Here is a 13950-nt window from a genome sequence, read left to right on the forward strand (position 1 = left end):
TTTTTTTCCTTTTTTCAAATAAAAATACCTTCTGTGTATATAACAGAGTAAAACTGAAAGGTGATAAATCCAGGTTTTTTATCATATTTAACATTCCCCTCCTGATCAGATGAGGATGACTCTCTTCTTTCAAGTCTACCATGGTTATTTAACAGCCTATTGAAAAATTTCTGCAAAAGCAAAAAAGCCTTGTGAAGTGAACGCTGTCAATCAGTGTAGAAATAGACATGCAAATCAGACCTTCATGTCAAACATTGCTTTTCATAGAGTGTTTTGCGGTAAGTTTTTCAGATAGTAATCACTTGCTCTTTCTTTGGTTTCTTGTGGTGATATGTGTCTACTTATAGATAGATATCTCTTAAAGTATCTGATTAGAAACTTCAACTTACAAAAGTGTTGTGAAAGTGTTGGTTCCAGTTACAAAATTAACATGGTCTTCCGTCATTCTACACAATATTTTCTTATACTGTTTTTTTAAAAGTACATATAATTCAGTAAATTTTCAATGTAAGTTTGACTTTAAATATAGACCATGAACTACAGGATAGCTAATCCAAGAAAACTTGCATTTCATTCTGTACCAGTGATTTTAACTATTACATTGTGAAAGACCTCAGAATTGAATATACCAATTACTCATCAGTTAACAATGCTCTGTTTCATCCTCTTTGAATATTTATTTTTGCATAATTTTGGGAAAAACCTGCACAATGCATTTGACTTTCTATTAGGTGTCTACTTTGGAAACAGAACTGCTAAAATGACATGGTAAGATGTTTATTCCGAACAGTCTAGTTCTGTAAGAGATTCCCATACATAATGCTTCCACATATGGTATGTGCCTGAAAAACTGCAGTTTTTACCATTTTCCCTGCAGTCTGCCCACTACTCGGTTATTGCCAGGGGACTGACATTCCTGACCTCCCAGCGGCTCCAGTCAGCCAATGTTTTCTGAAGAAAACAGAATAGAAACTGGAGTCAAGCACGGACCTTGTCCTCTGGTGAGGAATGAGGACAGGAGGCATTTGAACGAGGACTCCCATGAGGCATTGACCTGTTATGGGCAGATGAAGCGCAATGCTCAGTATAGTAAAAATATTGTGACCTTTCTGAACTGAGTTTTTTTTTTTGGGGGGGGGGGGGGGGGAGTTGGATCTTGCACACATATTTTGTGAAATTCCTTCACATGATGTAGAAACAGAATTTCCTCAGAGGAGGAAGCTCCAATCTCTGCTCTGCCAAACAGACTTGCAGGACTTTCTGGAAGAATGTTTCTGATGGTGGTGAGCTCTTACAGCTTGCTTGTCTTTCAGATACTTCATGCCCAATGCGCGAGGAGGTGAACCGAGCAGCACAAGAAACAGTGTCATGGGTTGTAATGTTTAAGCAAAAAAACCTGTGCCTCTAGCACAGGTGTCAGCTGACAGGAGTATTGAGGAGGATTGAGAGAGGACTTTTGATTGATGTTCCCAGTGGTATGCATATGAATAATAAGTAATTTATGGTTGAGCAATAGAAAAAATAACTGCATGTGTTTTTAGAGTACATCAGTACAAGGTTTCAGATTCTGAAGGATTCACCTACGGGCTTTCTACAACATAGTTACACTTTTATCACTGGCTAATAATTCTGTGTGCAAGTGCTTAAAAAAATCTACAAGATAACAGAAGGGAAAACTAAGGGGGAAAGGAAGAAAGAGGTTTAACAACAATTGGAATATGTCTCGGCAAAATAAGGTTTTCATTCTAAATACTATCATGGCAAAGTGGTATTTCACTAACTGTGCTCCTGAGGCATTATCTTCATTGGGCATTTTTGCCTGAAAGTAGTGGAGAGTAGAATTTGGTATGAAACTCTTATTATTTATGAGAAATTCTGAACTGCCAGGACTGTTGACTTCCAGCCATTTTTCAAACTGTAGGTTGCAGTGACCAATGTAGACAGTTTACAGCCTGCTTCATCCCATGCCAGTGTCCTGATCATCAACCCACTGACTGTTCTGGAGTGCATCTGCTTCTCATTTTGACCAGATATTGCACCTCAGCATAAAAAAAACCCTTTATCAATCAGAGCTTAATAAATTTAATATGTTCCTACAGAAAATTGTTTTACTGAACAAAATGTTTTTGTCAGAATTTGCCCCAGCAGTGTAGACCTGCAGCAGTGTTGATAGCTGTGGATACCATCAGCTTCAGCCAAGCCAGGATTCCAGAAGTACCACTGATTTTCAAAAGGCCAAGATTTCACCCGTTATATGTGTACACTTGCAAATGAGGTGCTGTCAGGAAAAATTAATTTCTGTGGCTTTGGAATTTGGAAACAAATTTACTCTGCCATAATATAGACAAGTTTATACTAGCAGCCTGATTATAATGAAATGTTTGCAAATTTGAGTGATTATTGTAATAACCTTTTCCAGCTGAATAAGATCTCAATAATTTTATATGTAACAAAAATACTATTGCTGTTAGTTCATAAGCAGATTTCCTAATTATGCCCATTTTCCATCTCAGCTATCTACATTTTTTCCAGTGTTAATCATCACGTTTTGACTGTAAAATGCTAAAAACCTGAGGGTGGATGTGTTGCCTTGGCTGTAGTAAGTGAAGTACTTGCTCTGTGCCAAAGACAACTAAAAGATGGGCACTTTTCAGAAACTACGTTTAGCAGCATGTGTTCTCTTTCCTAAGCGACCAGATAGATTTCCTGCTGATGGACAGAAAAAAAAAGTACAGCTTGTTAACTGAAAGAAGTTGCTGCCTTTTCTTAGGTTGAAATCTAGAAATACATGGTGGTTTTTTGTTTTTTTTTTCTTCTCCTTCCCTTTGCATTTGTCAATTTACCTGTTACCTCAGGTCAAGCTGCTAAAATAGGAGTAGAGCCTAGAAAATGCCTGCTAAAGAGTTTAATCTACCAAGAAATTACTGTGAAGTTCAAGCTGTGTGTGATCCAAGGAGATTTGGGGGGTCCAGAGGGCTGTGATCGCAGTAGCTCTTCTCTCCTGGCGGCCCTTGGAGGATGGCTTCTCCACCCCGAGCCCACAGGGAGGTGCGGAGGCAGTGTCAGCTCTCCTCCTTTGCTAGGGCTCTCTTAGCTGAGTGGAAGCCGTTCACAGGATAAATATGTCACAAAAATGGGAATTTGGTGGCCAGTTCCCTGTACTTGTGTCCCACAGCTGGCAGATGGGATGCGGCGGGTCAGCACGGCAGAAGCCAAACAGATCCTGCGTGATGGGTGTCCAGCCAAGATGTTTTTAACACCTGAAGTGGTATCTTTGGAGCAGCTGGGTTTTGCTGACAACTTAATAGATTTTCTTTCTGCACAGCCCCCCCGCCCCGATTCCTAAATGTAATAAACCCATATTAATTAATTTAATTTCTCTAATAATATTTGCTCTCCTTGTTAATTTGTCTTTTCAGAAAGCTATACTGGAGTCACTTAGCAGTATCTATAAAAAGAGGGGGAAAAACATAGAAAAGCAAAACAGGCATTTTTAATGAGTAGCTGTGTTTCTGTAGTTACTGTTTAGGTTTATCACTAAAATACTTTACAAGCACCACTGGGCTGTATTCAGGTTCTCTATAGACAAAAAGGGAGCTGTATCTATGTTAATAGAGGACAAAACAATAAAATAAAGAAATGCCTTCAACATTTCAAAAAACAAGTTATTTTTTCTGCATGGCAGGGAGTTTATGAAGTAAGAGACCACGTGTTTTTTTTCTTTCCTCGCATGCTTACAAGTTTGTGCCAATATTTAAGGAGTTTGGGCGGCGGGGGGGAGGAATATGTGTATAATGCAAATTTCAGGACTATTAGATCATGCATAGGAGAACAGTAAAATCTCACTTAAACACACGGGGGCACCAGTAGCTCAGCTCGGGCAGTTTATAGCACTTAACTGCATAATGGGAAATGTGAAGTCCTATTTTAATTTTGCAAATATCATCTCCTTACATTTTCATTGCCTCCTGTATAATTCAATACAACAGAAAGCCTCTTGGGTGTTTTTTTTTGTTTGTCTTTGATTTGGTTGTTTTGGTTTTATTTCTTAAAAACACTTCAAAGGAGATGATGGTTGATAAAGGTACTGGCATGAGAGCCCAGAGAGTCTGAAGTCTGCAATCTGCAAAAGAGGCGTAATGCTGTCAACCTCAGTGACAACATTAAATTATGTCCCTTAGGCCCTGATTGTTTGTAGGTATAAGAAAATATGATGCCTCTTTGGGAGGGTTTTGACTCTCCTGCAGCGACTGCTTATAGCTGGGGTTTATTTGATTATTTTGAGAGGAAATGAATGCCTGTTTATTGTTTTAGAAAAAGCTAGTTACTGTTTGAGATGATAAAACTCGAGAGTCTGGAACATTATGCTAATATTTCTACTAACAACTGGTAGTTAATGACTCGTCAGCAGACTCCGTACAAATAGCACTTTGCATGAAAACTACTGTCCATAAAATTATGCAGATAACTCATGCATGTTAATAATGTATTTTGTTTACATTTTCCTAATAAGAAAACTAAGACAGACAACTCTGGATTACCTTGCTCTCTGGCCTGTAACGTACCCCCAAGACAAGTTTCCTACAAGGACAGTAAAAACTTTGTATTAGAAAATTGCCAAAACTTTTGCTTATGAATGCACTCAGTGAAACCAGTGCATAAATGACCTTTGTACTTGCTTGCTTTTGGACTATGCTTATACCCAAATATATTTGGACTCTCTTGGGTGACTAGGAGTAAGAACTGTTGACACATGGGAGCGATATCTGGGGGTCAGCAAACATGGCAGTGTGATGGCTGCGTCCCCTTTGCTCTGTGCCAGCATGCAGGGGTAGCAGCGTAGGAGTCACTGGGCCGGGACAGACCTCCGGCAGTGAATTCTGCTGCTTCAGAGCTGCTTTGTAGTGTCAATTTAGTGCAAAGAGACCACACAATCATTTGGGATTTGGATTATTGTATCTGTTCTATAGAGAAGGTCCTGCTGCAGTTGAGACGTGAAGTTGCATTCACATTGCGACTGCTTTTGCTGAAGCACACATGACTTTAATCAAACGCTGCGTTACGGGCCTGACACTTAACAAACAAAATCACACCCCACCATCACTCTACTAGTCTCTGCTTTCAGCGGGGTTTTTTGCAAATTACTGAAATAGCCCAGGAAATATGATTTCAAAATTTAATATGAATATCTCAAATTTCTAACATAAAATGAAAATGCTAAAGCTACACTTTTTGATACAAATCCAGATGTCTACCATATTAATGTATAGATCTGACTAAAAATACCTACAATTTTCTTTGTATTCTATTCCCCAAATTGTAATGTCAAACATAACCAGAATCTGAGTATCAGGCAGTGGTGCATGTCGTAAGAGAGGTGATCTAGAATGTTAATTCCTGAATTTAAAAGCTAATGACGGTGCCAAATGACACTGCCAAATGACAGCAGCAGTTTACAGTGGATTTTCTTTATCTGAGTAAGTGATATGGCACAGGTCTGTGAAGAAATGGCATGTAAAACGATTCAACCTGTAACTCCACAAACAGGAAAATAATGAGGTCGTATGATTTTATTTGTTCTTTATTAAAGACAAGTGTTTGAAAATTTGGCCTATCATACCCTTGCTTCCATACGAGTTTATAAGCCATGACACGCAGTGAATAATAAGAAAGCAAAGTTGGTGTTCGCATTGCTATGTGGAGGTGGTATTGTGTTACCTCAATGTGTTTGACACCTTTCCCTCTGGAGCAAGGGCAGGCTCCAGCGAAGGCTGTGGGTGTTACCACTGTGGGCTCTGCCACTTCACTGAATTTCAGGAGCTGCCCTCCCTCAACGCTCGCGTGCTGTAGGAGCTGAGCAGGCACTGCTCTTGTCTCCTTGGTGTGTCTGGGGAGAGGCAGGGAAAGTTCTCAGAACTAGTGTGCTCATCAGAGAAGTCAGTCAATGGGGAACGCAAGAAGAAAAGTGTACTAATCCCCATTTCTGTCTAGATCTTTGTTACTTGCATGTGGGTCTGAGGGACCTATTTAGATTTGAGGCTTTGAACATTTTCTTGAAACAACATGCGTATAACGGTCCTCTTCTCGTGGTTGCAGGAGGGAGTGCAGGTGTCACATCCCTCTTCTGAGGAGCCACGAAGATAAAGTGACTCCAGCTCTTAAAACCTCCCATTGACCACTGTTACATGGTGTAGACTACTGCTATTCATAAAGTCATCTTTAAAAGATGCCACCAAAGGAGAAGGCAGTCTGAGATAGGACTCCTTCAGGGAGGAAAGGTGGTAGATCTGTAAGGATTTAGAATTAAGTAGATTCTCATGTACCTAGAGGTAATTAAATCAATTAGAATGGGATTTGTAGCCACAATTATTTTTTTGTACATGTCACTAGAGGGAAATAATCCAATAAGAGAGGTAAGAAACCTGAGGAGGAGACGGAATATGATAGTTTCTGTATTGTCTGATGCTTTATAGTATTACTGTTTTCTAATGTTGGCAGATGGTATATAGGAATTTAATAAGAAACAGTAAAATTTTATCTAGCAATGGAACATGGTCCGTAAGTATTTAAAAATCTGGCAGTGAAGATTGGCCAAATTATGATGAGCTCTGGTTTTCAAAGATTTTTTTTTCCCTGCTTGTCTTTCACATGCATAAAATAAATCCTTGGGCACGTTAGTTAGGAGTTATACTTTTTTGTAATTGTTCTCAAAATCACACGCATTTCCCTGGCTCCCATCTGAATTTTAAATTAACTTGCAGTTAGAAAAGATTTTTTAATTTATGTGGTTCTATGAAAAGATATTTTAGAAGTCTAGACAAAGAAAAGATTCTTGCTTTTCTTGATCGTGGTGTCGCGTGCAGGAGATAGGATCTCTGGCATGCTCCGGAGGTTTCTGGAGCTATTCTCTCTGTGCTTCGCGTCGTGCGTGCTTTCAGCAGTGCCCTCGCAGCTGCTGCAGGGATGAATGAGAGGAGGAGTGTTCTCAGCTGCTGAACAGGGGGGAGGAAGAAGCTGGTTTCTCCCCTTGGGATGCTTTAGTAGATCAGGTCAGCTGGCCCGAGTCCCTCTTGCAGTGCCAAAGAGCAGCGTTGGGCCTGGTCTTACCTGGCCGGGCTCTTCACCTCACCGCTCTCTTGCGTCTTCCTCGTGTGCCGATGCTTTTATTGAAGCGCAAAAGAAATCTCGTCTTAACTTGGGCCATGTTGGCAGAAGTTTTGCATAGGAAGGTCTCTGCTTTTGGAGTTGTGAGGTTATACCGGCTCGCCAAAGCAGAGACTTGGGAGCCCTGTAGCCTCACTCTGGTATTGTTCACGGTGAGGTCGTTTGGGGGAGTTAGAAAACCTGCCCTGATGTCAGCTGTCAGACAGGCGCGCGAAGCTTTTAAACACTTCTGTTGGAGAACCAGCTGGGACTTGGAGCCATTTGCATGGAAAATGGAATTGAACGAATACGAATGGGCAAATAAACAGGAAAACTTTGTGAAGTTCAGTGGAGCGGTAGACAGAAAACGTGGTCCCATGCTGGACAATCCCGGTGTCTCCATGCTTCACGTGACGGGAGCAAAAGGAGTATTTTTCTGCGAGCGGGTTGACATTGATGGAGCATGTGGGCTTCTCGTGCAGCTGGCGTCAGTGCCAGTGACAGAAGTGTTCTAGTCTTTCATTGGGACATTTACATTTATAGGATTGAAATAGCATCCCATCTCTTGTGGGATAAAGTAGGTCACCAGCTTCCTTTTGTTGCCCTGTTTCCTAGAGCCACGTGCTGCACGCGTGGCCTTCAGCAAGGTAACGTTATGGTGTGGCAGAGGGGGCCTGTTGCTGTGTACTGCAGGTTGCACTGTGTTTGTAAAAAGGGTAAGCTGACCCACACGGTGAAGCGCGAAAGCTTTTTGCTGAGACTGAAGGGCAATTTAATGTAGTCCATTAGAGGACTGTTCAACCAAGGGAGGCGTAAGAGATTGCTTTTGCGCTCTGTCAGCAAGTGAGCTGCTGGATTTTTTTTTATTGTGTGTGCAATTTGAATAATGAATAATAATGGCATATAAGCTACTGTTATAAATTGTTTGCGAGAGAGGCATGGGCGTTACTTTGGTCCTAACCATTTCACAATAAAAGCATTTCATATCTTAAATATTTGTACTGTTTGTAATTAAAATATGGGGTAAAATGGAATTATTCACTGAAAGTAAGGTCAGTAATTGTGTGATGTGTGTGCTTAAGGCTTTAGAAAACATACTGAAAGGAATTTGTCCCTCTGCAGAGAAAAAGAAAATTAATCTTCATAGTTTTAAGAAACTTTGTGTCATTAAGGAGAAGACAAGCTGACTCTGGAATGTGGGTGCTTGAGTATGTATAGCTGCAGTTTTCTTGGGTTTCCCAAGGCATGCTCTTGAATGGTTAAGGAAGTCGGCTAGGTTTTCATTTTTCTGTTCTTGGTTCTCCTATGCTCCTTCTCCTTCCCTATTCCCTTAATAAGCAGCTTCTGTGGAATAGAGAAAATGTGATAATTTGTAATTTTTTCAGTGCCTCTCATTTCCCGATCTTAATTGATGTCAGCAACCAGGGTAGGACTCTGTAGGATGCTAGCTGAAGATGCGTGGGGGAAATGGCATTGGGACTGTGAAGATTTTGCTGATGTTAGAAAGCGTAAGGAAAATGAAAATGCATTTTTTCATTCAGGATTTTTTTGACAGTTTCAATTAATCAGATTATATGGCAGGGAGTCTTGCAGATAATAAAGCAAAGGAAAAAGGAAGTTAGTGGATGGTGTCCCATTTTACGATACAAGAGCACCAGAAAGCATTCTGCCAAATTTGCCTTTGATTAGGGATGAGACGTCACTTTTAAATGTGACAATGACACAGTAAAGGTAGATACAGCAAGATGACTGGGGACGGGAGTGCAGGATGATAGTACATAAAGCTGTCACAGTAAAAGGAAAAAGAGCTCCCTCTGTATCAGAGAGAGGACACACTGGAAATAATTTTGAAGATTTTTCCCAGTGATAAGAACTAATAGTCCAGATTAACAAAAGATTTTGCAAAGTAGCAAAGATGGTGTTGCATCTCTGATTAATATCTATTTACTCCCTCGGGTATCTTACATAAATGGGGTAAGGTATACCAGGCTTCCCTTGCAGCTTATATTTGCTTGGAGTTTGTACAGCTCAAGATCATAAGAGGTGCAGTTCTTACTCAAGGGGAGTATTCCTCTGTGCATCTGGGAAGGGCTTGGACACTTTAAGAACCTGCTTCGTGATGTTTAAGAGCAAAAGAAATGAAAACTAGGGCATGTAGTATGACTCTTTAAGTACGGGCTTCAGTTTGGGATCTGGGATTTATCTACCCGCAACAGATACTCATGATCCATTCTATTTTGTATCTCCTTGCTAAGACTGGCCAAACAACCTCTTTTCTGAATGTGGAGGTGGGGTAACCCTATCTACACCATGACATGGGAAACTGTTCTAATCAGACTGAAAGGCAAATTTGTCCCATTATTTGTCTTTAAATTTTCTGCAACCATTTTACACTTTTGAAAATCCATTCTCACTGACCTTCTTAAAATTACTTTTCTGGGGGGTAGCATTGCCTGTTTGTATTTGATTGGGAGGGTTGCCTTTGAGAGCACATTTGTTTCAGTTGTGCTTTACGCTATCAATAGATGGGTAGCAGCAACTAGAACTTCAGTGGACTAATAGCATTTCCATTGGATCTGTTTGATCAGGGGAATATTCAATACTGGCAGGAAACTAGTTGCTCTTTGTGTTTTCTTTTCCTTTTTTTTCTTTTCTTTTCTCCAAGAATGGAGTGGTTGTGTTGTCCTCCCACCCATAGAGATGGTATTGCTCCTACAAAGAAATGAGCTAAAATGTGCACGCTTCAAATTTTCAGTCATTACAAGTATCTCTAATTGAGATGATACCAGCAGTTGGTGAGATGATGAAAGACTTTTCCAGAATTATAGGAAAGGGGAGAGGCATTGTCCCATTTTTGTTTCCCACCCTGCAACGTTTCAAGACCAGTGCCAGAAGATGGTTACATATATTTTAAATTAAATCCAAAGCTTACTTATAACAATACTGACCTCAGTCCAAAAGATCTAAACTTGCAGTTTATCCTGTAGGGATGTAAAATAACTACATGCTCACACAGAAATCCTGCACATGAACGAGAGCTGATTATTTTGGAGCAGTTTTTTCGCTAGCATGTGGCATGCAAAAGCCAGTTCATAGAAGAAGTAAGGAGAGATGGGAAAAACATAGATTTATCTACCCCAACCTTTTTCAGTACAAGGGTGTTCTCTGTACTATTTTTCTGGATTTTTGCTAGTCCCGTTTCAAATAATTTAACAATGTTGTTTCTCATGCTTCCCTTGGATAAGAAATCACAAAAAGTTCCTTGATATTTAGTAGTCTTGTCTTTTTGTTTCAGTCTCTGCGTCAAGGGTCAAGAGACCCATCTTGCGCTATTTTTATAGCTGACTGTATATGTTTGTATCACAATATTTTGACTTGGTAGCTGCAGTATATTTAATCCTAATATGTTTCTTCAAATCGGTAACATTACAATACCAAAACTAATGCAGCTTGTGAATTACTGTACATAATACCCCTATTTGGTATATTCATAGCATTTCATTTTTATTATTGCAGCCTTTATTGAGTGCACTATTTATCAGAGTTTATAAGGAATGAGCTTTGCTAATGCTATTAAATCACTCAAGTGTGCTAAATTATGGCACCAGAGCAGGTGCTATTGTCTCCAGCTCTTTTGGAAAGAAAGGAAAACCCCTTAAACGATCCTAGACATTTATACCTAAAGGAAACAATCCTTTATATTAATATAAAAAGATTGTTTTGTACTCAGTCAAGGGAATTCTTGGCAGTCAGTTTAAACTTACATGTATATATAGCACACTGGAGCCTGCTAAGTACCTCTGTTTTCTTTATGGATGGAGCTTTGGTGCCAAGAGGTCTGCACCACATACAAGCGTGGATATGCTTCTATCTGATGGATTGTCCCATAATGAACCACATTGTATACAGGATGTTCAAACACGTATTGATTATGTGGTTCTGTAGTTTGCAGCTGAATCATAACCTGATGCTTTTAAGTACATACATGCAATCAATCTTCATGTGAAGGGGCTCAGTACAAAGGAAATATTTTATGCTATACATTAGACGTTAGATTAAATGACATTAGATTAAATGTATGCTCTACTTTTTTTAACCTCATCACCATAGTGTTACTGTGAATCTACACAGTTCTGCCAAGCATCATCTTTATGTTGACTATGGACTGTAAATGTGTAATAAAGTTCATAGTGTGTATAACACTATTCTGGTTTTAGTATCAGGTCTCATGGTCAGCTACAAGGGAAAACCTCATATAACACAGATGCAAATTTTTTGTAGGGCTATGTTTAAGTTTGTTACGTATCTGTAAAACTTTCCTTCAATATTGCATTACAGAATAAGAAACTTGTACTTGAGGGGGAAAATTAGCATGTTGATTAGATTTTAGTCCATCATGCAAATAAAATTGAAATATAGATGCTTATAGACTAACTTGCTTCTGGTACTATAATGCCAGCTTCCAACTGATGATTTGCAAAATACAGACAATTTGACTCAACTACCACTTCTAAATGTAGAAACGAATACAAAATTTGTCAAGACTGCCTTATGTTAGCAATTTTTGAAAGTGATTATGTTAGCTTATGATGCCTAGCTGTATAAACGAAGATTTAGGCTGGTAGTATTTATTTGTAAGTCGGGACAGGAGTACTTGAATGATTCTTCTGGAGCAGCTTTCATGTTCAGGAGCTTTATTGCAATCTTTTGGATCTATGAAAATGATACAAATTGAAAATAAGACTATTTGGTGATAATATGGTGATTGTGCTATTTACCCAAAAAGTTGTGTCTGCATTCACTCTGTAACTCACATTTTCCAATCATTCAAATTCCTTTTCCTCTCATTCATTGTTAGTGGAATTTATATGTTGACTGTATGTTGTTATCCCTCATTATATAGGGTTTTAAAAAAACGTTGCTCTGCTGTCACACAACCATCTCAGTACTCAATAACTACATTAGCTGTTGCTGCAGTGTGTGTGGTGACTATCTTATGGCAGGGAAACAGAGCGTGCTTGAAACTAAGTTTTTATTTGTCTGAAATTCAAAAGAATACTGTATGACAGTATTTAGAAAACTCCACAAGCAGCCGGGTATTAGCCAGTAGATGCATTTGGCCAGTAATGCGTGCAGAAAAGATCTGGAGCAGATAAATATTTGTAGAGAGACATACAGAGAGAATGGCCTGAGCTTGGTTCCAAAACCTTTAGTGGAAGACCCTGCTTGTCAAAGGCAAGGCACCCAATCTGAGATGCGTGTAAGAAGGCTGTCGCACACACTTCTGCATGCATTTGCCCAAGAACAGGAAGCCCATCATCGTGTCCTCCGGCACTGAGTTATAAAACCTGCTGCACACTGCTGTTGTAGCCCTGCAGTGATGGTGCTCCAAGTCCCGCAGGGCAAATATAAAAGCCTGCATCTAGAACTGATCTGTTAACTAAAGGTGTAGAAGTCACTGAATGTGATGTTTCATACCGTAATGACTACTGTGTAGGTGTACATGGACAAGAATTCCCATCAACAATATGGACTCTTAATCACTTTTCACCATTACTGCAGGAAACTCAAATTTGCATTTAAGAAATGGTTTGATTTAAGAATACTTTTCCTAGCTGTATACAACCAAATTTGCTATATCATCTTGGGTCCCCTCACATGACTTAATTTATTAATGTATTTCTGGGCTGTGCAAATAATATCGTTTCTTTCTACAGTGTCATTAACTTTGTCTTCTTGCCATGATGCTGTCTTGCCATATCTTCTTCAATTACCAGTTGCTACAATGAACAGTGACTGACGATGATTGTGCAGTAAATGTCTTAAGTTCTGTTACTGTCTCATGTTTCTTTTTCTTTGCATTTTCTTACCTATAACTTACACAGTTAAGGAAGAAAACAACCCTAAGATTAATAATAAGTGGCTGATTTTGTTTCCTAGTTTCATTTTTCATTACTTAAGTTATCTGATTTAGATCACAGGGTTATGTTTCTAAAAGAGACGTTTGAAATCTAACTTGGATCTATCTCTATAACAATTTTATATATATATATATATATATATTTTAAATCTAAGTCTGGATTACTTGAAGCAACTAAAGCACTTACGCTTTAAATCTTGTAAAAAGTGTGTGTAAATTGTCTTTGCTAGGTGGTGCACATGAGGGTCTCCAGCACTTGGGCCCTTATGGTAATATCCCAAACATTGTGGCTGAGCTGACAGGAGACAACGTACCAAAGGATTTCAGTGAAGATCAAGGATATCCTGACCCTCCAAATCCCTGCCCTATTGGAAAAACAGGTAATTCTGCTGTAGCCTTTGCACCTCTGTCTTCACTGTACGTCTTCCAGTCTTTCAGCGCTGTACTAGGCAGTATGACACTTGATCAGCAATGGGTGTTTTCTTTCATTCTTTACCCCAGGAGCAGAACTGTTGAGCAATCAGTGGTTTAGATGAGCTTTTTTTTTTTTTTTTAATATGTGCACCTTCTGTATTGCTATATGCCTGCTAGAGAAGGTCAGGTGGAAGAACTCGTCTTGACCTCGGAGTAGAAGATAGTGGGATTTATGATAGCATCTTGCTCCTGAGGGAGTTCATTTGTAGGCTGGCCCCTGAAAAAAGTTATCGTTCTGTCCAGATGAGATTTACCCTTATTTTAGAGACTTTCACTGTGCCAAGAGGAGTGAAACTGTCTGCCCTGATCTCCAACCCAGACCATGAGTCAATATTTAAGATACCTTGGCTCTGATCCATGTGGCTTTATAGCTCACTGAGGGTGCATCTGTGCCAAGAAATGGAGAACTACAT

General features: G+C 39.5%; 1 protein-coding gene across 2 annotated transcripts in view; it reads left to right on the forward strand.

The window, feature by feature from the left end:
• LOC104310712 (neuroendocrine protein 7B2) overlaps positions 1-13950 on the forward strand; it is a 47237-nt gene that overhangs the window by 18244 nt on the left and 15043 nt on the right. For both annotated transcript variants that reach the window (XM_069784104.1, XM_069784105.1), the window contains exon 3: positions 13294-13443. In XM_069784104.1, the coding sequence (XP_069640205.1) occupies positions 13294-13443 (150 nt within the window). The remainder of the gene's footprint in view (positions 1-13293; positions 13444-13950) is intronic.

The sequence above is a fragment of the Haliaeetus albicilla genome, chromosome 5 (assembly GCF_947461875.1).
Source record: "Haliaeetus albicilla chromosome 5, bHalAlb1.1, whole genome shotgun sequence".
NCBI classification, from domain to species: Eukaryota; Metazoa; Chordata; class Aves; order Accipitriformes; family Accipitridae; genus Haliaeetus; species Haliaeetus albicilla.